This window comes from Ochlerotatus camptorhynchus, unplaced genomic scaffold (genome assembly GCF_037179485.1).
Source record: "Ochlerotatus camptorhynchus isolate MF236.1 unplaced genomic scaffold, CSIRO-AGI_Acam_v1.1 ptg000434l, whole genome shotgun sequence".
Lineage (NCBI taxonomy): Eukaryota > Metazoa > Arthropoda > Insecta > Diptera > Culicidae > Ochlerotatus > Ochlerotatus camptorhynchus.
The window spans coordinates 1668118-1695111 of record NW_027040920.1 but is presented as its reverse complement, the minus strand read 5'-3'; the positions used below and the strand labels follow the sequence as shown (position 1 = coordinate 1695111).

Sequence of the window (26994 nt, the reverse complement as noted above, 5' to 3'; positions counted from 1 at the left end):
GTTTCGAGGGGTGAATCGATTAGCCTGGGATCGAAGATAGTACCAGAGCTGAGCCAAAAAGTTGAGCACGTTTCTTCGGGACCTTCTAGTCTTAGAGTTACCTCTATCGTAGAACTGGCAGTTTATTCTCATATGAATTTCTGCTTTGTTTATATTTACATTCAGCACCATTAGCACCAAATCACTCACACACTCTAGATTTCTAGCTGTCAGTTCCAGTGAGAAACGTCTCTTGGATCACCTTATTGTTGGCAAGCTGCTTCACGAAGTAAAGCCGAAGATGATGAATGGAATTTTTTTTGTTATGTCTTTTCTCGATTCAGATCAAGCTATGTCCTCATCCATGTATATTGCAACAAACCAGGCAAGCAATATATCATTATCCTTCTACCACTCCGATCGAACTATGTTACAGAGCGAGTTTGTCATGGTAGTTGTAGCAACCGTTTTGTCTGTATCGTTGGTTGCTTTATGTGTTTGGATTCGCTGTGTATGATACATAAAACTTGTCAATTTAGCTTTCAGAGGGTCACAATAGCGATTAGCTGTAACTATGAGCAATCGTGATGAGCGAGCAATCAGCGATCATAAAATCACTAGTTGTGACCTTCTGAAAGCAAAATTGACAAATTTTATGTCATACACAAATTTACTATATTTTCTGAGCAATGTGTGTGTCTTCATTCAAACTTAACCAAATTCAAATGAGGGCTTAAAGACCAAAACGGACTTAGTAACCATGCGGCCTGTTAACCCAGCCTACCATACCTCACCCATTTCCACCTAAATCCTGACTTCTAATGCCGTTCTTCATTTTCCTTTCGCGTCCTACAGATGTAATGATCTTATGGTCGATCTTCATCAAAAGCAGGAGCAAATCTTCGACATGGAAAAGGAACTGATAGTCGCCCGCAAGGAGCGGGAAGCGGCCGTCAAGGAGGCAGAACAATGCCGCAACATACAGAACAGCGTTCAAGTGGAATACGAGGTCTTTCAGCAACGGGCCAAGTCACGCGAGAAGGAACTAGTTGAGTCCCTTCATGAAGCGCGGACCAGCACCGCTACGAAAGGAGACGTCCACAGTCTACTGGAAACGACGGGAAAGGAGTTGAAGCAGCTGGAAGTGCACAACTACAAGTTGCAATCGCAGTTGGATCAGCAAGCGGCTGAGCTGGAGAAGCTTCGGAAATCTGAGCTGGAAACGGGAGATAAGCTTGCCAAGATGAAGGACGTATTGGGCAGGGATGTCGGAAGGAAAGATACAAAGAAGCTCTTCCGTCTTGTAACGAAATTGAGAGCGATCCTGGCGGACGAGGATACGCTTCTCATCAACACCAGTATCGACACGGATGAGTTTGCGGATAGTTTGGGAGACTCGAGCTTCAACAGTGACAGCTTGGATCGGATGTCCCCTACGAAGATTGTTCTGACAAATGACACGGGAAATAAGAATGTAATGTACAAGAACGGAAACAGTCAGATGCTAGACATGGATATCGAAAATGGAGAGTTGAAAAAGAAGATAAAGTTGTTGGAAGAGGAAAGCTTGACGTTGGATGCGTTGCTAAAGAAGTACGAGAGCGAGATCGAGAAGCTGAACGAGAACGAGAATCGTGTAAAGGAAGTAACAAAACAACTTGAACATGAACAAGCGAAGTCCAAGGATTTGAATGATTGTCTTCAGATCAAGAAGGCGGAATTCGATAAGCTAACAGCTGAGTACGATGAGTTGTCAACGCAGGTGATGGACAACATTCAAGACATTGACAACTACAAAGAACAGGTTGGGAACCTGGAGAAGAAATGGCTCGAGTCTACTGCAACAATCGATAGGCTAAATGAAGAACTTAAATCGTTAAAAAATGCTACAAGTGACCTGCAATTGTTACAAGAAAAGAACAAGGCAACTGAGAATCAGTTGAGTGAAGCTCATGTGCGGATTGTTCAACTACAGGAAGAAAATGAAACTCTGCAGATGTTCAAGATCAAGTGTGAAGGTGACAGGGAGCAGATCGAACGGCTCGAGTCAGTTTCCACCGAACTGGAACAACTCAAAGATCAGCATCGAGAGCTGCAAGCTAGGAGCGTTTCCTTGGCAGAAGCCAACAGGGAATTGGAAGAGAAACTGCAATGCATGGAACAGGCTCAGGAGAAGCACGGTCAGCTTCAAACGCACTGTGAAGAGCAGCAACTGAAGTTGAGGCAGTTGCAGGAGGAGAACCACGATCTTACCGTCGCCGTGCAGGAACTATCCGCGAAGATAGTTAGTCTTGAGGAACAGATGATACGAGATGACAGTGGTGCGCAGCTGGGCGTCGAGTCGGCTAACGAATCATTCAAAACGAAACTCGACGCCAGTCTCGAAATGATCAAAGAAGAAAGGCACCATCCCCTCGGCTTGGAAGAAATCGAAAACAAGGTAAAAGATTTGGAACAGGAGAGGGAGCATCTTTTGCAGCAGTTGGAAGAAGTACAAGCTGAGAGGAGTGCAATGGAAGGTAAATATTCCAGCTTGCAGACAGAACAAGAAGATAGCACGAAAAATCTGAAAAAGGAATTGGAAGAGTTGACCGATCGTCATGCAAAACTGCAGCATGAAAAGCTAAAACAAGAAGAGGAACTGCAACTATTGACCGACAACTTGGCTGCACTTGAGGAAGAGAAATCTGCAATGTTGGAGCAAATGAAACTCGTCCAAGAGGAACTCAAGCAAACGGTCGAGATGAAGGAATTGGATGCATCTCCGGATTTGGAGAAGAAGTTGCAGCAATCTTTGGAAGAACTTGCCGCCCTCAAGGAAGAGAAAGAAATTTTGATGCAGCAACTTGAGTGTAATAGAGCGGACCAACAAACCGTGGAGGAGAAGTGTGAAAGTCTCTGCAACGAATTGTCGCAGATGATCTCGGTCAAAGAACAAGCAAACGAAGTCGAAAAGCAAGGGTTGAAGAATGAAATAAACAATCTACACGGAGCGAAGCTGGAGTTGCAACAGGAAGCTGAGTCGTTGAGAAGCCGAATCGCGGCGTTGGAGACTGAGTTGACGGATGTGCATGAACAGAAAAGCAAACTACTTGCAAAGTTGCAAGCACTGGAAAGTGAAATGGAGGAATCGTCCAACATCCGGGAACATTTGGATCGAGAAGTTCGAGCATTGAAGACCGATTTGGGTAATCTGGAACAACAACTGACGGAGAACAACGAAAAATTGGAACGGTATCAGGAGGAGAATGAAGCTTTCCAGCGGGAGCTGAGAGATAAGACTGACGAGGTGGGGAAGCTCGAAGATAAGCTAACTGCTGCGCAGGAAGAAAGCATTGATCGTGTGAACAGAACCGAAGACGAATGGGTTAAAAAACTGCGAAATGCAGAGGCGCGCAACGACGAACAAAAGATTACGTTGGATGCTTTGGAAAAGGAGAAAATGAGCTTATTGGAAGAAGTTGGACAAGAGACGGCCGTGCGCGAATCTTTGCACGGAACAGTGAAGGAGAAGGATGCTCAATTGGAGAGTCTCAGTCATCAGGTTGCTTCGCTTGAAAATCAACTCGTCGATTTGAAGCTTAGGAACGAACAAATGGAGACGCTACGAGCAGATTTAGAGCAAAAGGTTGAGGAGCTAAGGAAATCACTGCACGAAAGGGAGGTTGAATGTACCGAAAAGGCAGTTGAGATTGAAAAAATTGAACAGAAGGTAGTTGCTGCACAACAGGAGAGCTTGGATCGTGTAAGCCGAACCGAGGAAGAATGGATTGAAAGGCAGAAAAATGCGGAAACTTGTAACGGAGAACAGAAGCTCAAACTGGACGCGTTGGAAAATGAGAAGAAAGTCCTGTTGGATCGAATTGAGAAGTTGATGACCGAGCAAGAATTTATGATTGGGACGATGAAGGAGAAGGATTCCCAGCTGGAGAGTATCAGTCGACAAGTCAAGTCTTTGGAAAATCAACTCGCTGATTTGAAACTGGAAAATGAGCAAACGGAGCTTGGAAGATCGGAAGTCGATAAACTCCGGGAAGATTTAGAGCAAGAGGGTGGAGAGCTGAAGAATCTGGTGGAAGAAAAAAAGGATCAAGTAAGGAAATTGGAGCAAACAGTAGCTGCATTGCAGGAGAAAGCTGACTGCCTGATAAAGCAACTTTCCGACAAGGAACAAAGACTGAGTGAGAAAGAGAAGAGTACATCCGAAATGGAGCGCGAATTGAAAAAGCAACTTTCGGAGCTAACGGATAGCCACGAAAGCAGTCTCAAAGCGGAGAAGGAACATTCCAATATGTTACGGCATCAAATAAACGAACTGGAACGCGTGAAGGATTCATTGGCATCTGATCTCAAAGTAGTGCAAGGGAAACATGATGCTTTGACGGGCAACCATGCAGATTTGTTGCAAGAGAAAGCCCAACTGGATAAGACAACTATCCAACTGGAGGCTCAGATGGTGAACCTCAGATCGGAACTATTGATTCGAGACGAAAAGTTGAACGCTGTTGAACGAAAGCTGACGGACAAAACGGCCGAACTTGAAGATTTGGGCGGAATGCTCAAGGGTAAATCAGTCGAAATGGAGCAAACGATCAAGGAGTTGGAAATCGAGAAAGTACAACTTAGCGGCGAGTTGGATAAGGAGAAATCGAAACGGCTCGATCTCTCCAACAACCAGGTAAGCTAACGAGCAAATCTCAGTATTTAAAACTAAATAAAAAGTAAGGGCTCAACCGGGATTTGAACCCGGGACCTCTCGCACCCAAAGCGAGAATCATACCCCTAGACCATTGAGCCACCTGATAAATGCTTCTGCAAAACATCTTCATACTAACCCGTTTATTGCAGATTCCGTCCCTGAAAAGCACAATTCATCAGCTCACCGAGCGTCAGGGCGTTTTGGAAAAGCAATTGGTGACGAGTGCGACCGAAGCTACCCGCAGTGCCGCGGAAATTGTACGGTTAGCACAGATTTGTCAGCAGGAAAAATTGAACGGCGAACGTTTGGAAAGGGAGTTGCTGGAAGCTAAGCACGTGTCGCTTCCGCTTCAGCCCGATGGTCGACCATCGCTTGGGGATGGAAAGGTTGCACATGCGCTGAGAAAGGAGAATGAAGATTTGTTAAGGCAGCTGAATGAGATGCAGAAAATGCATGTGTTTAAAACCAAACAACTCCAGGATAGGATCGATGAGCTCAAGCAGATGGAAGCGGAGTGCACCAGCCTACGGGAAGAAATTTCCACTATGCGGTAAGAATTATAGTTGTTTAGGAGAAGGACGGTTGAAATGACGTATTTCATTGTCTTTTTAGTCATGAAACCAGTTTCACAGAGAAGGAAACGCAAATCGTAGAGTTGAAGGAAAAGATCAACCATTATGAGTTGGTTTATGAGGAAACCAACAACCGACATCGGTCGTTGCAGCGGCAGAATGACGAGTTACGGGCGAAACATCAGAACCTGGTGATGGAGATGGACGATCTGCGTAGGATAGCCGATAAGGATCGTAAATCGCGACGACAGAGTAGTCACGACGATCGACGCGGTGGTCTATTCAATACGCGTGACAAAGCAATCATGACTGAGCCGAGCTGTGAGTTGTTTATTTAAATTTTCTCAATGAAATCAATTTTAAACTCTGACAATTTCAGCAACGGATTGTGGTTGCCTTCAGATGGACGCCCAGATAAAGGAATTACGCAAACAACTGACAATCAAGGACTGCCAACTGAACACTCAGAAGATGATGGCTGCGGCCAACCCTCTCAAGAACGACGTGGTCGAGCTTCGAAAACTGGTTAAGGATCGCGAGTCGGAGATAATCAAACTCAATGACGAAGTTCAATCCCTGTCGGTAGCTCTAGATCAAGAGCAGAAACGATCCGATAAGCGTTGTAACGCGTGCATTCGGCAACAGCGATTGAAATCGCTACGAAGCGATAAGGCCATCCTCACGGATAGGGACGATTCGGTTGATGATAATGCAGCAGCCAAAAGGCTAGAGGAAGCTCAAGAAGAGCTAAAGAAGCTGGGCGACAAGTATCAACAGATGAAGCGACTCTGTCGGATACGGAACGAAAAGATTGTTAGCTTGAACCAGGACATCGTGGAAAAGGAGAACGAAAGCTGCAATGCCAACAAGAGCGTCCAGCAAGAGGTCTCCGTTCTGAAGCGCCAGCTTAACGAAAGTGAGGACAAGTACTCGCAGATACAGAAGCTGTATCAGAGCAAGTGTGGACCTCTAAAACCCAAAACGGCGGAAAGGATGGTGCAGACCGAACTAGCTGCGATTGTAAGTCTTGACTAGACAGCTCAACATCAAAGTTATTTAACTTTATGTTTCTGCATTCCATTATAGAGCGAACTCGACATACTGCGAGCCAAGTACGAGAAGTACAAGACGATGGCCATAGCGCTGGTGGAACAGAACGAGGAACTGAAACGGAACCAAGCATCAACTTAAAACCAATCAGAGCTAACATTTAATTCTAGTCCGAAGCAGGTGTGCAACAGTGACTTCAGTTTCCAATCCGCCCAACCTTTGTATTGTACAGCACCTTCGTTAGGGACCTACCCATTTTTGTGATAATCTGCCTACATACCCACTAGAATATGTTGCTTTTGTTCCCTTGCCTGTAAATCAAGTTGTATGTGGACCTCGTGGAGCGTGTGTGATTTAAATTGTGTGGTTTGTGTGCCCAGGCAATCAATTCATCAATTGACTGAGTTTTGATTTATTCCCCATTTCCAAATGCGTGTCCGGATCGCGGAGTTGACGCGACGCGCGGTCCTCTATTATTAATGGAAATTTGTACTAACTAGTAACTACAACGCCGGTTCTTTACTACCTACCTACCTGTTATGCATTTAGGAATTCTCATGAAGAAATTATACTTACTGTATTTATTCGTATTACGTTTATACTCAAAAACTAATATTACTCAACAGTTATCAAGTATTAAAGTGTTTGCTTTCGAGATTCCTGTTCAATAATATCACTCTCCTTAAGAAGATGATAAACGATGCCCAACAAACATTGAAAGTTGAATAAGAGCTTATTCAGACAAAAACAAGTTTATTCAACTAAAAAAAAATAGCTTTTAATCAGCTCACATTATTTGTTAGATGCTGGTCCAAGCATGTGAGGTAAAGTGACTACCTATTCAACCACCCATATTATGCGAATAGCGGCAGTGCAGCTGAGGTCGATGCAATTGTCAACATAGTGGGGGTTATTCTGAGAGTCGAAGTGACTTTTGTCACTAGTAAAGTGAGAAAAGTCATGCCGTGGTGACGTGACGGTCTGTGCAAATCGAATGGAGAGTCACGTCACCACGACGTGATTTTTCTCACTTCACTAGTTACAAAAGTCACTTCGGCTCTCGAAATAATCCCCAGCACTGGATAAGAATGTTATCACTCCAAAAAATATGCACGTCCGATCTACCTGAAAACATAGGTAGCTTTCGTCCATACTACTTTTCACGTAACATTTACGTTAATAACAGGTAGCCAAAAATATTCCCATTCAGCGGTCAACGTGTTGTAAATATAACGTGATTTCCACTTAAGTTGGAAGCGGTTATCACGTAATGTTTATGTGATTTTGAAATGATATTTACTGGAAAATACTGCTTTGACTATATGTTTTAGTATTACTTCTACGTGAAGTCAACGATTTACATAGTTGAAGATGCTAATTTCAAATAACAGACTGTAAATTACCACTACAGTCTGTTATTTGAAATTAGCATCTTCAACTATGGAAAATACTGTTCATCTTACTGTTCCGTGGTTTCCACTATAATTGGAATGGATTTGCACGTAATGTTGACGTGATTTTGAAGTGATCTTTACCGGATCTAACAAATACTGTTTTCCATTTTTTCCAAGAAAATAATACTTAAACATTGTTAGCATTTTTTTATTAATGCGTCAAGTATGTCATTGAAACGTTAATATTAACCATTTCGCTTTTCCAACAGTTAATTATTCATGACGATTCAGATGCAATATCCGTTTGCACTGTTTACTGCTGAGTCAGGCTAAATTGACCTTTGCAAATAATCCCCGTAAATTGTATCTTGTAATCCAGCCTATGAAATCGAAATAAATTTAATTAGCAGTGTATGACGGATTTCAAATAAAGCGAAATAATATAAAAATACCTTCAAACAGTTGCAGTATGCTGAATCACTTCTTCCACTAATAAAATCGATGCCGCCATATTGTTTAACTTTTTCATACATGTAAATCACGTAAACTCATTTTACGTAACCACTCCACAATCACACAACCACACATGGAAGTTTGATGTGACAATGTTGTCACATTCATCATCAGGTCCAGTGAATTTGACATGATATATTTATCAATTTTACTACCATCATGTAAACATGAAAGTTGAAGCATTCGAATGAGCTACGTGATTTTTTACGTAGACTGGATGTGTATATGTTGTAGAGTGTACACGATTATCACTTACTTTTTACGTGAAATTTCCTTAGCATCAACGAACATGAAAATCACGTAAATTTTATCAAAATTTAATTTGACATTGACGTAAGCCACGTGCAAATGATCGAAGTGGGGTGTTGAAGAGGTTACGTGATTTTTCACGTAGCATTAACGTGAAGATTTTTTTGAGTGTAGGAAGATGCAAGCTAGGGGTAATCTGGTAATGGCTCAAATGTTGGCATATGGATCGAAAGATTGGGCCCAAAGATACAAATTTCCTGCTCTTCAATTGTCCAGAATGCCTACTACGTGTTATTTTTTTTTTACTTTTCAACTTAACGGATAGATCCACTTCAAAACGATAAGTACGATTGTAATACGATGAAACGAAGCTTTAATCGACAAACGTCGAACGCTATAAAGAATGGTGGTACAGCGAAAATGGAGTCACAGTGGTTCCCAAGGACATGAATCCGACCAATCCTCCGGAACTAAGGCCAATTGAGGAATAATGGTCAATGTTGATGATTGATGATGATGTTGATTAATGGTCTTCTTGATCGCGGATGACTGTGACTTTGGATAGAAGCACGGACTGATGAAATCTGTAGCAACAATTGCTGCCAACAACCCTAATAGAAATTGTATGGTTAATTTGCTTAACGACGTGTTCTGGGTATCATCCAAACCATTTGTGGAATAGTTCAATGATTTTGGTTATTGTTCGTTTATGGTTATTTTTTATTAGGGAAGCGCGAGTCATTGACAGCTCAACATCGTTTACTTGTAAGCAAATGTTAACCCGATGTGTTCACCCCTAAACATTTTGGCCTATGGTCTTTAATTATACAAAAGAAGTGCAGATAACAACTAAGGCTGTGAACCATTTGCCGAGTTAAATTTAACTCGTGGTTAAAAGTGACATTTCGAAAGTTATTCTCAATGTTCGAAAATCCCTGTGCTGTCGATCGATCGGTTTTCGAGAAGAACTCAACCACGATTGTCAAAATTTAACTTCTTGTCCGTCAGAAATAACCACACTCGGATTAACCCTGCTATCGATAACTTTCCATTTGTTAAATTTTAACCAAAAGTTAAAAAATCCACCAAATGGTTCAGAGCCTAAAACGACATAATGACATGCTGTTTGACAACAGGCTCTCCCTTTCAATTTTCGTTAGAGGAAAAGAGATAACAGGTGGTACCCCCTACTTACATATGAGTAGATAGTGTTGCCGTAAGGTACACTCGAAAATTTTAAATGTAAGTGCGTCAAATCAAATTTCGAGCCGCTCCGTCTGTCACTTCGTTTGTGCTTGTACATACCTCCGGTGGCAGAAACGTCATCCACTAAATTGTTGGTTCTTTGGCTCGATTATCTGTCTATCTAAGACAGCTGATGCAAACATTGAGAAATTATGCTCCGTCCACATAGATGTTTGATTTGTTGCACGGCAAAATAAACGTAATAAATGTTCAACAAGCGCATACATGTAGGAATTAAAGATTTATAATATTAATTTTTAAATTAAGCAAGCTAATCATGAAAACTACAAGTTTTATTAATGATTATTCACATAAGATTTTTTAACGCATACGTTTCGTCAATGCGCATATAAACCGAGGGGACGACTCTATCTACGATGCAGAAAATATTGTGTTTGCTGTGGCTAGCTGCGCGCACGCTGAGTTGATAGAAAGAAGATTGATGACGATTCTGAAGATTTCCTGCAAAAAGATGATGCTCGGTGCAAGTAGATGCGACAAATGATAGAAGATTTTTCGAAAATTGATTCGCTAGTGTGAGATTTGTTGAGCATCTTAACTTGAAATTTAGATGTGTCGTCCCCCTCGATATAAACATATAGCATAAAAATTGTAGACTACAGTGCTGACACCACCAATGGTGGTGGCTTCAGCAACCCTCCTTCTTGGCAGAGGATTGTTATTCATTCCATAAGACAAACCACATAGGTCCTATAAGAATGCATAAAAGGTATGTGTGACCGTTTCTACATTTCATTTGACACATGATAGCGTTAGCGTTGTTATGATATACTTCGTAGATTGGACTACTTTCAGGAATAATGCAGGGAAAGTTTGACAGATAAAATGAGGGGTTAGTGGATTTTCCTATGTTTCGAGGGGTGAATCGATTAGCTTGGGACCGAAGATAGTACCAGAGCTGAGCCAAAAAGTTGAGCACGTTTCTTCGGGATCTACTACCCTAATAAAAAATAACCATAAACGAACGATAACCAAAATCATCGAACTATTCAAAAAATGGTTTGGATGATACTCAGAACACGTCGTTAAGCAAATTAACCATACAATTTTTATTAGGGTAGTGTTAGAGTTACCTCTATGGTATTATCGTATTATTGATTATTCAAAAACGAGCAAGTAATATTAAATCTTTTGTATCGTATGCTAATGCCAATTGACCGTAACAAAAATAATATGCTAAAATAAAATAAAATTTTAATAAAATGAAATGCAAAATTTACTAGAAGAACCAGGAGAAGAACATTACTTTATTGGTGAGAAGTTTCTAATAAGCCCTCCCAGTTCCTCTGTATACAGAACAAATCTGATACTATAATCAGAATTGCTCAGTCTGCATGAAGCAGCCGATTTCATCAAGGAAGTTCTATCAACAACCAAGATCCATAGAGGTAACTCTAAGACTAGAAGGTCCCGAAATAACGTGCTCAACTTTTTGGCTCAGCTCTGGTATCATAGAGGTAACTCTAAGACCAGAAGGTCCCGAAGAAACGAGCTCAACTTTTTGGCTCAGCTGGTACTATCTTCGGTCCCAAGCTAATCGATTCACCCCTCGAAACCTAGGAAAATCCACTAACCCCTCATTTTATCTGTCAAACTTTCATAGCGAATCAAAACAAACATAGTGTAGTACTGGAATTTATACTAGAATGAGATACGTTAGTCGATTTGCTTGGGACCAATAGGCTAGTCATGTAGTGAGCCAATTTAAAATCGTTAGTTTCGTATTGATTGTTGGTTATAACATGTTATAGGGCTATCTTGATGATGGTTTCTATGTTGCAATTATTTGACAACCGTTATAACATGTTATAACTCTCCAGACTGTACAGCGTTTAATGTGCGTGGGCCTTAATACCCATTATCATACTGTACACTAATAAAAATTCAATGATTATTTCGAGGATTTTTTTATGTGTCCCACACATGAATTTTTGCAATGTGATGTGTAGATATAAAATTCATTTGTAACCACTAAAGAGCCTGAATTTACAAAGAGGCGACATCTTATCCATATGACAGGTCTTGGAATGACTTTTCCTATGACTTTGACAGATAATCGATTGTTCCAAAATTGACATGTCGTCTCTTTATAAATTCAGGCTCTTTAGTAACCACAAATACTATTCATGTGACTCATAAATTTCATGTGTACTTTTGAGTGGATTCTGTTTGTGTGGACACATGAAAATAATGTGGAATTTAGCATGGAAATTCGCCAATAAAAATGTGTCGAATTTTATGAGTGTACAGTGCGATAAAAAGCGTGGCACGTACTCCTGGACGATTTGACCGAAGCGTTCACTTTTCTTGTTATGTATTTATTATTTTCAATACTGCTTCTATTAAAAATCATTGGGCATCCCTAATCTTGAAACATCGCTTCGATTCTAGTACCGCTCTGGTACATCAAAACAAAAATTCTACTCCTTCTAACACACCGTTGCAAATTTTATGAAAGAGTGTGCGTGTGCGTACACGCTTGTTTGTCACGGCGACCGTGTCAGTGTGTTTGATCGATTTTGCTACCAGCTGTCATAAGCTATACTAGTGTTGGTTTCGTTTGGTAACAAACTCTTTTTGTCATTCGCTGTTCTTTTTCAGCAGTAGTTTGTGTCGTGCCGTCCTTTTCCATTACAGTACTCTCCCATTAATCTGGCAGCTTTTTAGTCTGTTTTCATATAACGGATATCGATATAAGCAGTCAGATTGCATAATTGACCACTTTGTCAAGCAGTTTTGGCGTGACTTTCTACCAGCGATTTCACAAAACTGGACCAACTAATTTCTATTTTTTTATGAAACGCACAAATGTTGGCTACTTTTCTCGAGGTTCTAGAAGAAAAAATCTCAAAATAATGTTTCATTTCAAAGTTCGAGTGGTAGTAAACGTCATTTTATCTGCTCGAATGAAGTGGTTAATTATCTTGGATTAAAGAAAATTTCAAACAATTTTATTGATATTGTATTTTTCCTTTGTCGGAACAACATACAGCGATGTAAAACCGTTGAATGGAAACTGTGTAGTAATTCAAAAATGTCGTACCTAGCAGAGGTGTGCTGTACGTCATTCTGCTCGTCTGCTTTGTACAACCAGACAGACCCGAGTGCGAGTTTTAGTTGGAGCGAGGACCAGAAGAGATCGAGTGCGAATGAAATATTCCAATCCAACAACCGTCATCATCGTCGTCGTCAGAGAGGTCAGTTTGTGTGAAGAAGGAAGAGTGTGTTGTATCGTGGTGCAACAAAAGCAGCAGCGTAGTTCACTCGTTTTCGTTACCTGGGGAAGAAAATTGGGTAAGTGGCTCCGTTCTCCGGTGGACAGTGTGCGGTATTCGAGGTGGCCCATCGGAAAATTAAATCTGTGCTTCCGTGTCTTATTTTTTCAGGTAAAACACTACTCTGTGTGAGTGGAAAATTTCCGCAATAGACTGCCAGATTCGATGAGAACGTGAAATTGAAGGCAGAAAACTGCGAAGAAAGGAAAAACGACTGCTCTTCTGTCACAGAGAGCAGCAGTGAAGTAAAGTTTCTTTATCCGTCTTGGCAGCAGCAGGAGCAATACCGAAGAAAGAAGAGAGTTTGGATTAGCAGCAGCTTTTCAGTTTTGTTCAAAATGTCCGAGAATCGCGAGGAGATTCTAGCGAATTTTCAGGTAAGTCGCAGCCTTCATCGGCCGTTATGGTCATTTCATTTCGGGGTCATTGCGGGCTCGTCCCTCTAGATAGGAAGCCCCCCTTTCAAGTAGTTCGTGTGTAATGATTATTCGCATTTATTTTTAAAGGTTAGAATTCCTCCTCCACCCAATCACCCTCCCTGCTCTAGAGGGTGGTAGGTGCACTGAACGAAATTCATCGGCTGTATATGTTGCGGTTGTGTTGTTTTGATTTATTCTGATTAATTTCATTATCTTGATTTTTTTTATTCGATTGGAAAGATGTTCGACAAACTTTGCAAAAATCAAGTTCAATGATCATTGGAACAAATTCATTGATTTGTTTGGAGCCCACTTCATGTTTTGATTTATATAATCATGTTACGAAAATTGCGAATTTGACATGCCATACTGTTGTGCACGGGAACGTAATTGAACACGGGAAAACACTTTTTTTTTAAATTATTTCTCCTACGCACATGATGAAAAATAGGTTCTTTCTGTCACTCATATCAAAATGTATCATTCCGTGAAATATAATATTTACCTGTAGCACCACTAGGTGGATTCTATACCCGCAAATGATTTAATTGGAGAGAAATGCTTTTCAGGGTGTCTTTATACCTATTTCCGGACGTTTTTGATTCGATATCGACTGGCGAGTTGTGGAGAGTTGACTGATTACAAATTTATGACTCATGTAATAACAATGGAATAATCAGTGTTGGGAAAATAAAAAAATAAAATTAGATCAACAGTTGAGATAGGTGGAACAACCAAACGTATACAGTGACTTTAAACGCAAGTTTCTCGATATTCAAAACACATCCACGTAATCTATCACCAGCATCTGAGCAATCTTCCTTTATCGAATGGCATTGTTAGTTTACGTGGGTGTGTTTTGATTCTCGAAAAATTTGCGTTCAAAGCCATTGTTTACGTTTGGTTGTACCGCCTATTTCAATTGTGGGTCTAGAAATCTAGACTAACATTTTTGAATTATTTCTGAACTCTCATGCGATACGTTTTGGCTCATGCTAGCTTTAAGCCAGGGAGCACTCGGAACAATCCACGCCAGGGTCAATTCGACTATCAACGAACGAAACATCAGATTTTGGTCAATTTCGCGGAGCATGTGTGGCCAATACTACCCTGCACCCCTACCCAATAATGATTATAAAGGACTCAATATTGACTACAAAGTAAGCACCTTTTAGGGAAAGTGGGACTACCCATTAAATGATTACGCTCTGATGAGGCAACGAAACCCCAAGTTCCTCTCCTGATCCTATCCTTCGACAATGCACCCCTCTAACCTCGGGTAAGCCGCGAGTATTCGGCCCAACTCCTACAGGGTGTCAACTACCTGAAAAAAACCTGGAAAATCAGGGAATTTAATTCAAATTCAGGGAAATATCTCTTTATAACAAACTTATTAATAAGTATGACTGACTTTGCTAGTTTCAAGCTACTTAATTACTCGGTGAAGTTTGAGGATGGTTTTTCATTTCAAATTTGTTCAATGCTTAATGTTGCATTTGGGTATGTGCATCTTGTTACACCTAATTGCGTCGGACAAAATTTAACTTTTGAGTAAATGCAAGCATGATGAAGGGTTAAGCTGGGTTTAGACAAGGCATGTAATTGATCAATTCAGCTGAATTCAATTGGCTTGAAGAGTTTAGCCTGGTTAAACTTTTTTCAATTCAAGTGACTTGATCAATTCAGTTGAATGGCATGGTTTCAACTGAGTTGATCAATTGACTTGCCTTGTCTAACCTCCAGCTTTAAGAGAAAATGATGATTTTTGTGAATACTTCTATTTATTGTTCTTTATTTTGTTCTTAACAGTTTGAATAACTCAGAGAACTAACTACATGAGAATTTAGGATAATGGTCTTGGTTGGGAGGATTTTTTTTATTGCTTAGCGTAGCACTTTCATGATTGAATAATGATCCAAATATACGTAGACAAACATTGCCTTGACAGCATAGAGTATTGTAGGTCTTGATTAGAAGCACGTAAAATTAGCTTCTAAGTGAAGTATTTGTAAGGAGGTGAAAGCGCTGTTTTTTACGAATCCACCCGCGAATTAGTTTTTGGTTAAGCGTATTATCCGGAATAATTTTCTTGCAGAGCTGGGTCTCAAAATGTGCTCAAAACAAAACAAATATAATGGGATTAATATGTAAAATGCAGAGTGACCATTGAACCGGGAAAACCGGAAAAAAAGCTGGGGAAAAACCGAAAGATGACAAATCTGGAAAAATATACCTCGTCCTCTTTGACTGGACTAGATTTTCAGAATACAGTGACTTTGAAGAATTATTAACAAAATCTTTGAATCTGGGGGCAAGACAGCTATCGATTATGAGTAAAACCGGAGTTAAGGGTCACCCACATTAGATCCGTTTGCGTTGCGTTGACGTAAATTTGACAGTTAGACAATAGATTTAGCTGTCACTTTGCCGCAACGCGTCCAATCCGGATCTAATGTGCCTTTAATTTTGAGTAACTCACGTTGCTCAATATCTTATATACACATAGCAACCTGATTGTTATATTGAAAATAATGTTGAAACCGATGCTGTCAAGCAAAGTAAGCTGACGTGCTTTCTTTGAATTTCTGTGTAGGGACTTTTGGGGTGGTTCGATAGGTAGGGATTAGGCTAAATTAATTCAATTCTTAGAGCAATATAGTTCACGTTTATGTATTTTTTAAATTTCCAAAAACTCAATGAAAACGTAATTTATACAAATATATAAAAATAATAGAGTACATACATTTTCAGAAAGAAAACTATATAAGAACGTTTTTAGTTATGATTTGAGAACATTAATGGTTATGGTTATGGTAGTCAGTAAGGTCCATTAATGGTTTTGTATAATCGCTCAACTTTACGTGGAATATATCGTGAATTGGTAATCAGAAAATTACAGGCAACCAATTCGCGATATATTCCACATAAAGTTGATCGATGTTACAAAACCATTCGTGGACCTTACTGACTACCATAACCATTACCATTAAAGTTCTCAAACCATAAGTTAAAAGGTTCTAATATAGTTCTCTTTCCGAAAATGTATGGAGAAAACAAGAATTTGGAACGGTAATGGTTCTTAACAACCCATTATTTGTAAGGTCCAGTTCCAAAAAACCATAATACATAAGGTTGAAACTTTATCATTAAACGTTCATGTAAAGTTCCATAATCATTTCAGTTAAAGTTTAGCAGGGATTATAAACAATTTTTAACCATTTTGGGTAAGGTCAATTTATGGTTCGCGTTTATGCGGGCCGTAAAACCGTCGTGCTGTCAAACCACCACAGGAGCATTTCGTTTGTCCACAATTCGATTTGTTAAACTAGCGATTCGATCTGTCAAATGGGCGAACAGATGCTTCAAACGAAATATGCTGTCAGACGATATTTTCTTTGATCAGAAAATCGAGACTACTTTGATCATTTTTGAGTAAATATGAGTAACTCAAATTTACTCGCTGCAAATATATTTACTCTGAGTACAGCTGTCTTGCCCCCAGCTTTGAATTTTGTTTTCAAAAACCAATTTGAGCAAATTTTAGAATGAATTCTAGAGATAACACCAAGGTATATCAGAGAATATTTTCTAGGGAGCTTATAAGGCTGACTAAAAGTAATTTGGTACGCCCCTTGCGCACCGCTAGCATGCCTCTAGTGTTGGGAATCGAAAATCTTTGACAGTGGTTTGTTTACACTTCTATAGAGAACAACTGGTGCAAGTTTGATCAAAGTAGTCGATCGCGTTCAGAAATAACGTCAAATGGAACTCGAAAGAAGAAGAAATATTGTGCACAAACACCTGGAAAATCCGGAGTGGTCAGGTTCCAAGCTGACGAAAGTACTGAAGATGCCGAAAACAACAGTTTGTCGAGTGCTCAAAACCTATAAGGACACCCTGAGTGTGAAAAGGAATCAGTGGATCTACGAAAAAACTAGAACTAGGGATCGACAGCTGCGCAGCAAGGTGTTGAGGTGCGTTAAAGCCAACCCCGGTCTTTCAATCCGAGATGTGGCCAGAAGGTATAACGCCAACTTTCAAACGGTGCGGGACATCCTTGCCAGGGAAAGTTACAAGTCGTATAAAGCCAGTAAACATCCAAAGCGGCACATGATGCAGAATTCCGTGGCCAAAAAGCGTGCAAGGCTCTTGTACGACCGCGTTTTGACGAAACACAAGGGCTGCACTTTGATTGATGACGAAACATACGTCAAATTCGATTTTAAGCTGCTTCCCGGTCAAAAGTTTTACATCGCGACTGGACGTGGGGATGTGCCGGGAAGATTCAAGTTCGTGAAGAAGGCCATGATTTGGCAAGCGATTTGCAGTTGGGACCTGAAAACGGAACCATTCGAATGCAGGTCTTTTTGTGCGTACCAATTTATTTTTAGTCAGCAGACAGTTTTTATTAGAACTCCCAAGAGTGAAGAGGATTCCAGGATTCGTGAAAAATACCAAGGGAAGCGAATTTTGAGGGTACAATTTCAAACTAATTCTGCGAAGATTTATAAGAAAATTCCGAGGATAATTCCAAGGACATTTAGAATGGAATTTCTAGAGAATTTTAATGAGTATTCAATGCAATTTCCCGAAATATTTAGACGAGAACTCTAAGATAATTCCGAGGAAAATTGGAAGACAATTCTCGACGGGAGAATTTCCCCTGCTCGATGGTGTTGGCAGGGAAGGGGGATTACAAGTTTTGCTCATAAAAGCTAATAGGCCCTATTCTATTCTAGTTGATCGAGAATCTGAGGTGAATTGCATGGGAACTCCACGGAAAATTTCAAGCAAATAATAAAAATTGAAGCTCTAGTGAATTCTTAGAAAGAGTTTAAAATTCAAAGAGGATATAAGGACAAATTTTAAGATTTTTTTTGAGATAATTTCTGAACTGTTATTAAAGACATTAAACGTGTCGCAGTACCAAATTCAAGGTCCAGCAAAGGTCACCGACAAACCGACATGAAACTTAAACTTAACTCTTGATCGAGAATCCATAACGGCGGATTCACATGAGCAGCGATCCCATCTGTCAAAACCATAGAAATTTTAATCTAGATAAAAATAATTTGCCCGGAATCGATCAGACACGAACCAGCTCATACATTTTGTATGTGTTTTCATGGCTAGGATACACATTTTTCGCGAACACGGAAGATGTCAGTTTTGTGCTTTGATCAGAAATTTGATGATACTTTGTATAGTCATTCATGTCGGTGCGGCTGTCCTAGAAATTTCCCATTTAACCTTCGGCTCAATCGTATTCAATTTTATGCTTAATTCAAATATCGCTAAACCGGGAAAGTTTCCAAAACTCCGGGAGAAAAACGGGAAATTTGCTGGTCACCATGAAGATGGAGGAGATTTAGATAAATTTATGTCCTTGGGGTTGAGTTCGGAAGCAGTCAGAAAAGAACTTCTAAGCACAGACAAACAGACATAACTCTCGGAAGTTGTTCATCGAACAAGTATTTAAAGGGACAATTTAATAGTATCGTAGTTGGTAGTACCACCACCTGTGGCGCGCATAGTTAATTCCCTTGGGTTTGACGTTTACACACTACCGCCATCTGTTCAGTGTAGTGCCCACCACAGTGTACTCAACAGATGGCGGTAATGTTTTAGCGACGATGTTTTACCAACAATCAATTCGAAACTAACGATTTTAAATTGGCTCACTGCTTGACTAGCCTATTGGTCCCAAGCAAACGATTAACGTATCCCATTTTAGTCGAAATTCTAGTACAACAATATGTTTGTTTTGATTTGCTATGAAAGTTTGACAGATAAAATGAGGGGTTCATGGATTTTTTATGTTTTGAGGGGTGCATCGATTAGCTTGGGACCGAAGATAGTACCAGAGCTGAGGCAAAAAGTTGAGCACGTATCTTCGGGACCTATTGGTCTTAGAGTTACCTCTATGGTTTTACCGTGAGAAATATTCAATGAGTTATGTCTGTTTGTCTGTTTTCTAAGGGTGAGAAAATTACCATACAAAGGACCTCTTCTCGTATCAATGAGTAAATCGAGGTAGCGGATGATGAACTTGCTGAAAACTTTAAGCACAGAGAACATAAACAAATTTTTGTGTAAGAATTCAAATTAAAATACGTTAGAAACACTAGCAACTACGGAATGTTGCGACTCGAGTTATCACTTTTTGCGATTAATGAGTTAACTGAACTACATTTTCTTTTAGGATGTCCATATTACGATAAGTCGTGAGTTTAAATACATTCTGAGCGGATCAGCAATATTTTAGGTAAAAAAGGTGTTTTCAAAGGATGATTTTAACGCACTGTTCGGAATTTGAATCAATACGGTAAATCGCGCGATGATCAAGACGTTTCCGTCGGATTATGGAAACCGAAATGGCTCTTGATTTTGTTTTATGCCCTTATAGTATAAACCACCATCGCACTTCGTGAGTTGCCCCAATAGAACCCTTGCTTTTGGTTTGAATCAGTACAAATTCGTTCTATTATATAAAAAAAAGAAGTATACATATTCATTTTCTTCCGAACTAAATAAACCACCATCACACTTTGTGAGTGGCCCCAACAGTATCCTTGCTGTTGGTCTAAATCGGGTCAAATCGGTTCTAATAATTATTTTATATTCAATCAAGTAAACCACCATCACACTTTGTGAGTGGCCCCAACAGCATCCTTGCTGTTGGTTTAAATCGGTTCAAACCGCTTATAATTAATTATTTTGGTCATTGATAAAATAAAATAAACCATCATCACACTTTGTGAGTGGCCCCAACAGTATCCTTATTGTTGGTTTAAATCGGTATACACACATCTAATAATGATCTACATCTCTAGACAGCCGGCTGTTTAGCGCATAAATCGAAAACACTTATAAATAACTACACAAAACAAAAGATCGCATCACTTATCAAGGTGAATCCTGATCCAACGAACCTAACCCACTAACAAAACCTCCTTCCTGTGACTTTTGTGGGATGCAGAGGTAAACACGGTCCCAAAACAACAAAAGTCACACACTAACATTCCTTCCCTCTCCCACCTGATTGCAAGGACGTGGCCGGTGACGTTATTGATCTTTAAAGGTAGGAGTCACTGGAACATGTACACTGAGAATGGCAGGTTACTCCCAAGCCCCATTCAGTTGATTCTTTGTACAATTTCACTGGTTCAGATCAATCACGGAGTGCAACTATAACGATACGTGCAGTCAGACTAAGCTAAGCTAAGCTGAGCTTAATGAGTTAACTGAACTACAATTTGGGTTGCTCTCATTGACCGTGTATCAAAATGAACTGTCAAATCTGTTCAAAACAAACAAGACAAAACAACGGAAATCAATCGAGTTTCTGCGGAACCATTATTTTCGAATAAAGAACTAAGCTTTTACATTTTCCTGTAGATCTACAACCGTTTTTCGTTCCAATTTTAAATGGGCATAGTAGTCAGGAGCAAAACTGACTTTTTCTTAGTTCACTGGCGGCGTATCTTCAAATGATTCAGTGATGGTGTGAACTCTAATTAGCCCTCATTTAAATTCAGAAAAATGTGGTAAGATTTGAACACTGCATATCTGTTCATCCAGGAATTCGAAAAGCCTTCGGGGAAGTGGTCGGAACATAAATTTTTCGTTGCAAGTCCTTGGACTCCACGTGAGAAGAAAATCTCCAGTAGTTCGAGAAATTTAGCATCCTTAGGAAAATTGTGAAAAGATGTTTCGCACCTTGTTTATTTACGCACCAATGAAACTCGCACTTGAGACCCGTGGTTTGATCGGTTTTAAACAAGCAATGTTTTGCTCACATCAATTTTGACATTTATGTTAAGATGACGTCTGTCGGTCATCGACGTCGATGGGCAGCGACACTAGCGCCACCACGATATTGCTAGTTTCAAATGTCTATTCAAAATAGTAGTTAAATTTCTTACACACTTTAGGAATTTGACTTGGATGTCTGTTCTCTGTGCTTTGTACCTCATTCTAGTACTACACTATGTTAGTTTTGATTCGCTGTGAAAGTTTGACAGATAAAATGAGGGGCTCGTGGATTTTCCTATGTTTCGAGGGGTGCATCGATTAGCTTGGGACCGAAGATAGTACTAGAGCTGAGCCAAAAAGTTCGGCACGTTTCTTCGGGACCTGCTGGTCTTAGAGTTACCACACAGAAAAAAAAGTTGTTGAATATTACATCCAAACTGGCTGTGTAACATAACGTTGTACGATGTACATCGATTTTGCGAACAAAATTACATCCATTGATGTAATATTGTATCTGTGTTTTTGCTATTACATCAATATTTCATACATCAGCTTGAATTACATTGATCGATATTGCATTTTTTTTTTGCTGTGTAATATCCCGGTTACAGCTTGAACTGCATACATGGCGTTCACAACGTTTAAAATTTATGTATTTAAAGAAATGCGGTTCCTTCCCGTTTTTGGCAATTCGCAATTTCTATTTTTTGCATTCCATAAAATTTTTCGAACACTTGATTCAATTTGAAATTGTACTGGGTTAGTTAGAGGTACTAATGTATACAATATAAATCTGAGGAAAATAATAGCTGATGGGATTGTGTTGCCAAAAACGGGTAGGCACTGCACCTGGATTTCTTTTGAAAATTGTTGGAAAATCAGGGCATATCAGGGAATTTTGTTTTCTTCATTGAGTCAACACCCTGTCCTACTAGACATAGAAGTAAGTGAATTTAGTTGAATAATGCATTATCGGCTCCGTGAAGCTAACGCGATTGAGCCTTCCAAATAAACGAACTAGATAATAAAATATAAAAAAAACAGATACCTATTAAACGAGTAACAAAGTTACCCATTTATGAGTATTTTTTGCTCATAAATGAATACTTACTACTTTGTTTTTTGTAGTAGTAATTATTGCTCCAAAATGGGTAAAAATTTACTCATTTCATGGGTTATCTCAGTTTCCCTCGAAAAGACTTACTATGTAGTCATTATTGGGTATATTAGAAGACAACAAATCAAGAAGACTGGCAACTTTGCCATAATCCAAGCGACAGATACAATGGCGCTGCGCTTGAGTGAAGGTGGAAGCAACGCATAGAAAAATGAGCAAATACTCAAACCCTTCTTCTGAGGATGTAATATTTGCTATCAAATTCGATCGAAGCATTTACCTTAGAGCGGCAGATATTGCGATTGTACCTGTCTCATAGCGTTCATATGAGAAAATGGAAGAGTTGCCAGTCTTCTTGATTTGTTGTCTTTGGTATATTCCAGTTACCCTTTGGGGTTCTCAACAAACGTCTTATAGCTGTTAAGTTATAATGGTTAAATGGTTAAGTCTTCCTTACTGTTAAAATTGAAGCTCACTTTAAAATCTTCGGATTAGACTGCTATGTTATACCCCGTACAGACTATGGCTTATATAATGTAATATAGGCTGTCTTGCAATGAGCACTCATATATAGGATTTCCAGTGAAAACTAGATGTATGAGTGCTCATCATTGCAAGACAGCCTATATTACATTATATAAGCCATAGTCTGTCCGGGGTATTACACTTCAGAGGATTTACTGTTGAAAGTTGGTATCCTTGCTAGTTTACGGTGTTACCCGGACTGGTAGTGAGAAATCAAAACGAAATCTCGGGCAACACGAGAAAAGGGCCTATCATTGTTGATCGATTCTCTTCATCGATTTTCTTTTTCGCGAATAAGCCGACTGCAAATGAATTTCCAATTCAGTGTGTTGTTTCAGGCGCAAGCTAACATGATCTGTCGAACTGTGCTGCGAGCTTAGCAAGAAATTCGACAGTGAGCATGCAAAAGGGGTTAAGTGCTATGATCGGTTCTCTTCGCTAGATTTGACGTTTCTCGGTGCGTTTGCTGTTGCTTTTGATAGCCAATACAACTTGTTACAACTCTGCATTGAACAAATTCTAGAAAATTGTTTCGCTCAGCTGTAGCAATGCATAGAGAAAATCAATGAAGAGAATCGATCATCGCGTATACGCCCTTATGCATGCTCACTGTCGAATTCGTTTATGTATAGCCGTGGTAAACCAAAGAGAAAGTCAATGAAGAGAATCGATCAACAGTGATAGGCCATTTTCTCGTGTTGCGCGAGAAATTTGGAGTCAGAATGATTGATTTATTTCCAAAAACTTTGAGTTTACATAAACGTTCGATTAAAAATCTGGCATCATGATGTTTGAATGTTTCAATTAAACAGAATGAGATTCCCGAAGAAACCGTCCTTTACCCATATATAAAGCCAATGAAGCATTGGTTTCCACTTTTGTTTTGTTTAAATGCTTGTTTAAAACAAACCTTGTTCGATTTTCCTACGTCCGTATATGTAACTGATTGAAGGGCATTGCTTAACCCTTTCCCACCCAGATTGTTTTGGTATAATACATTTTAAAAACCAGTCTAAATAGGTTGTTATTTCATAAATTAATAGAACACAATTTCCAAAAAGGCATGGTGCTCCATGGGTGGGAAAGAGTTAACTTACAATCCGTAATTCCGTGAAAACTGCGGCCCATTTCTGTACTCCTACCAACACATAAAATGCAAAATTCCCATTCCCTTCCAGAGTATAACCGCAATCGAGGATGTTGCTGAGGCTATATACCACCTAGATGAGTGCAACTGGGATCTATTGGTATGTAATTTAGCTGACTTTGGCATAATTCCTGCACACAAATACTCACAATCCCAAATCTCACGATTCGTTACAGTCTGCGGTCCATCGGGTACTGCCACAGGATCCCCAAGACCAGCGATCAGCTGCAGGTGGCAGTGCTGGTGGTGGTGGTGGTGGCATCGGAGGCGGTGGTGGAGCTTTTGCTAGTTATTCAAATAATCTGAACAATCTGGAAGCCATGGCAAATGTCGAGGAACTGATGACGGCCCCGTCATCGCCAATCAAGAGCACACCCGGAGGAACCGCAGGTAGCAGCGGTGCTTCCAGTCACAGTCGAAATTTGGATATCGGTAAGTTGGTGGAGATGCTTGTCCTTTTTTAATAATTCCGATTTGCATCTAACTAATACGGAGTCGTTGCTTATTTTAATAATGCAGATTTTTTCTTCGACGATCCTTTCGGACTGATTGAACCAGGTACAGACGAAGTTGTTTTTCTGAAGCACTCATTGTACCTGTTTTTGTGTTTTCGTTGAAAAATCATTCATTGTCTCATGAAATCATCTTGTCATGTTTGCTTGTTTTCGCGGAAGTGTGTTTATGGGGGTAGTTTCCTAACGCTGCTTCCCCATGTTTCAGGAGCATCCACATCCCGGTCCAGCAGCAGCAACGACTTTCGCAGTGCGCTTAACTTTCTGGACGTAACGCCACATGACGTAGTTTTTAAGATTCACTTCAACAGCGAGGTGCACAAGATCACCGTCCCGAACACGGCAACGGTGGGTGAGCTGAAAGCCAAGATCTGCGAAAAGACAGCTGTCCCGGTGTGTCGGCAAGCGCTGAAGGGATGGGAATCGGGTAAACAGGTAGGGCGCCTTATTTTATTGCAGAATGAAAACACACTATGCAAATATCTTAATTTTTCAATTGCAGAAAGACTTACAGAATTCCTCGACGGTGCTCAAGTCGCTCAACATAGGCAAAGAGGTAAGCCTCATGCTGGCCGACATGACTGGAGAGGGTTTTTTGGGTGATACGTAAGTTCGGCATATTGCAAAGCATATTAGGTATCTGCTAAAATGACGATTCCCTCTTCCCGGCAGTGATCCAGTGTCACAAAACCGCCTAAACTACACGCTACACATCAACGTCGAACCGGAGGGAAACTTGTTGGAATTGAAATTCCCCGGTCATCAGAACATTCTGTCGATCAAAACCGACGTCTACACGATCACGGACATTCCGGTGCGGCATCAGGTATGGTTCGGCTGGCCGAACAATGTAACCAACAGCACGACGCTGGCCGAGTCCGGCGTGGAGCGGGACCACAATCTCATACTGAAGCGTGCCGACGAGGCGGCAAAGATTACGAACAATAACAACACGGCCAGCACCAGTACGAGCAGTAGCAGTAGGAATGTGTACAATAATAGGTGAGTGTTTGAATATTGTTCAACTTGGGGTTGAGCTATCTTCAATCTACTAGGTGTTTTTGATTGTTGGTACCTTTACCCCAGCTTGGTGCAGATTGTTGTGCGTAAGATTGATACAAGTTGTCTGAGTTATGTCTTTGCTCTTGTTCGGGGTCATACTTTAATGATTAAATTATTAAGGAAAAATTATCCTTCTCCTCCCCCCGTTCGTCACGTTTTTCCTATACTTAATGCGTTGCTTGTCATACCGCCCCCCTCTTTGAGCGTGACATACTATACTATATCGTTCCCTGCAATCCGCGCGTTTCCTGGAACCCAACAATTTAAAAATATTTGTTACCCCTTCCTCAATCGCTTGCACCCACGGGATTGGTTGATTGATTGGATTCACAGAACTTCAATACCTAGGTTTATTGTGCAGGCTGAGAAGCCTTTTGCGGTAGGTTTTTGGAATTTTGACCTTTATCGAAGACAACAAATCAAGAAGACTGGCAGCTTGTAACTTCTGAGGATGTAATCTTTGCTATCAAATTCGTTCGAAGCATTTACCTTTGAGCGGCAGATGACGCGATTGTACCTGTCTCATAGCGTTCGTATGAGAAAATGGAAGAGTTGCCATATTCTTGATTTGTTGTCTTCGCCTTTATCCTATGTACACAGAATATATGCATTGAAGTGAGTTCGAGAGCTGAAAATTCATCGTTGAAATGCTTTTGGTTGGAGATCGGGCCGTTTTCTGTCATTTCTGAATCAAGTGATTGCAAAGGGTGTGCAGTTTGTGTGTGTGTGTGCGTGTTTTTTGGCAAGTAGGAAACCTTCAAAAAGGCCTTCATGCCGCCGCTTGACGGTCGCGGTGACACGGTGTGTGGGATTCTTACACTAAAACTTCCTTGGACGCCTTGCCATTTTCCCCCGGAACCACTTGTCAGCTAACCCCCGGCGGTGGATTCAGCCTACTCTGACGGAGAGTTCTCCCGGCTTCGTCTTTCACTTCGCACTTGTGTGAGCACATTACTACTTTCAAGCTGGTCTTCTCGCCATTTTCGCGGCAGCGCTGACATGATCTGCCTTACTGCTCTGCTGACGGCGTTAAAGGTGCCCTCCGATCGACACATTTCTTCGATGACATTCTCCGCGCTAAGGGCGAGCATCTCTTCTCGCACAGCATCAAATTTAGAACATTCGAAGACCACTGGCTCTGGTGATTCTTCCACATTCCCACACTCCGGACAGAAGGGTGACGTTGTGTGTCCGAACCAGTGCAGGTACTTCCTGAAGCAGCCATGACCAGACAGGAACTGCGTCAAGTGGGAGTTGACTTCTCCATGCTTCCTGTTCACACAGGTCGGAAGAATCGGTATTAGCCTGTGAGTCCATCTACCGTTCCCCGCTGCATCCCACTCCTGCTGCCACTTAGCCATCGACACCGTTCTCACCATTTTTCGTACTCCTCTGGCTTCTCTCCTCATATAGCACTCGTAGTCCTCCGCCAAGGTGATGCCGATTGGGATCATACCGGC

The 26994-nt window shown here is 40.6% G+C and overlaps 2 protein-coding genes and 1 non-coding gene across 5 annotated transcripts in view; 2 read left to right on the top strand and 1 right to left on the bottom strand.

The window, feature by feature from the left end:
* Positions 1-6941, top strand: part of cmet (CENP-meta) — a 69565-nt gene extending 62624 nt beyond the window's left edge. For both annotated transcript variants that reach the window (XM_065234545.1, XM_065234544.1), the window contains 5 exons: positions 835-4657; positions 4828-5228; positions 5291-5571; positions 5630-6270; positions 6337-6941. In XM_065234545.1, the coding sequence (XP_065090617.1) occupies positions 835-4657; positions 4828-5228; positions 5291-5571; positions 5630-6270; positions 6337-6441 (5251 nt within the window). In that variant the 3' untranslated portion in view covers positions 6442-6941. The remainder of the gene's footprint in view (positions 1-834; positions 4658-4827; positions 5229-5290; positions 5572-5629; positions 6271-6336) is intronic.
* Positions 4705-4776, bottom strand: TRNAP-UGG (transfer RNA proline (anticodon UGG)). The gene has a single exon. It is a non-coding gene; the product is annotated as a tRNA-Pro (tRNA).
* Positions 6942-12860: 5919 nt separating the features above from the next.
* The window catches only part of casp (Fas associated factor casp), a 30170-nt gene continuing 16036 nt past the window's right edge, over positions 12861-26994 (top strand). The window contains exons 1-8 of one of the 2 annotated variants that reach the window (XM_065234609.1): positions 12861-13016; positions 13109-13374; positions 23992-24060; positions 24137-24392; positions 24480-24518; positions 24681-24907; positions 24975-25078; positions 25145-25474. In XM_065234609.1, the coding sequence (XP_065090681.1) occupies positions 13336-13374; positions 23992-24060; positions 24137-24392; positions 24480-24518; positions 24681-24907; positions 24975-25078; positions 25145-25474 (1064 nt within the window). In that variant the 5' untranslated portion in view covers positions 12861-13016; positions 13109-13335. The remainder of the gene's footprint in view (positions 13017-13108; positions 13375-23991; positions 24061-24136; positions 24393-24479; positions 24519-24680; positions 24908-24974; positions 25079-25144; positions 25475-26994) is intronic. The other variant, XM_065234610.1, reaches the window with a different exon arrangement.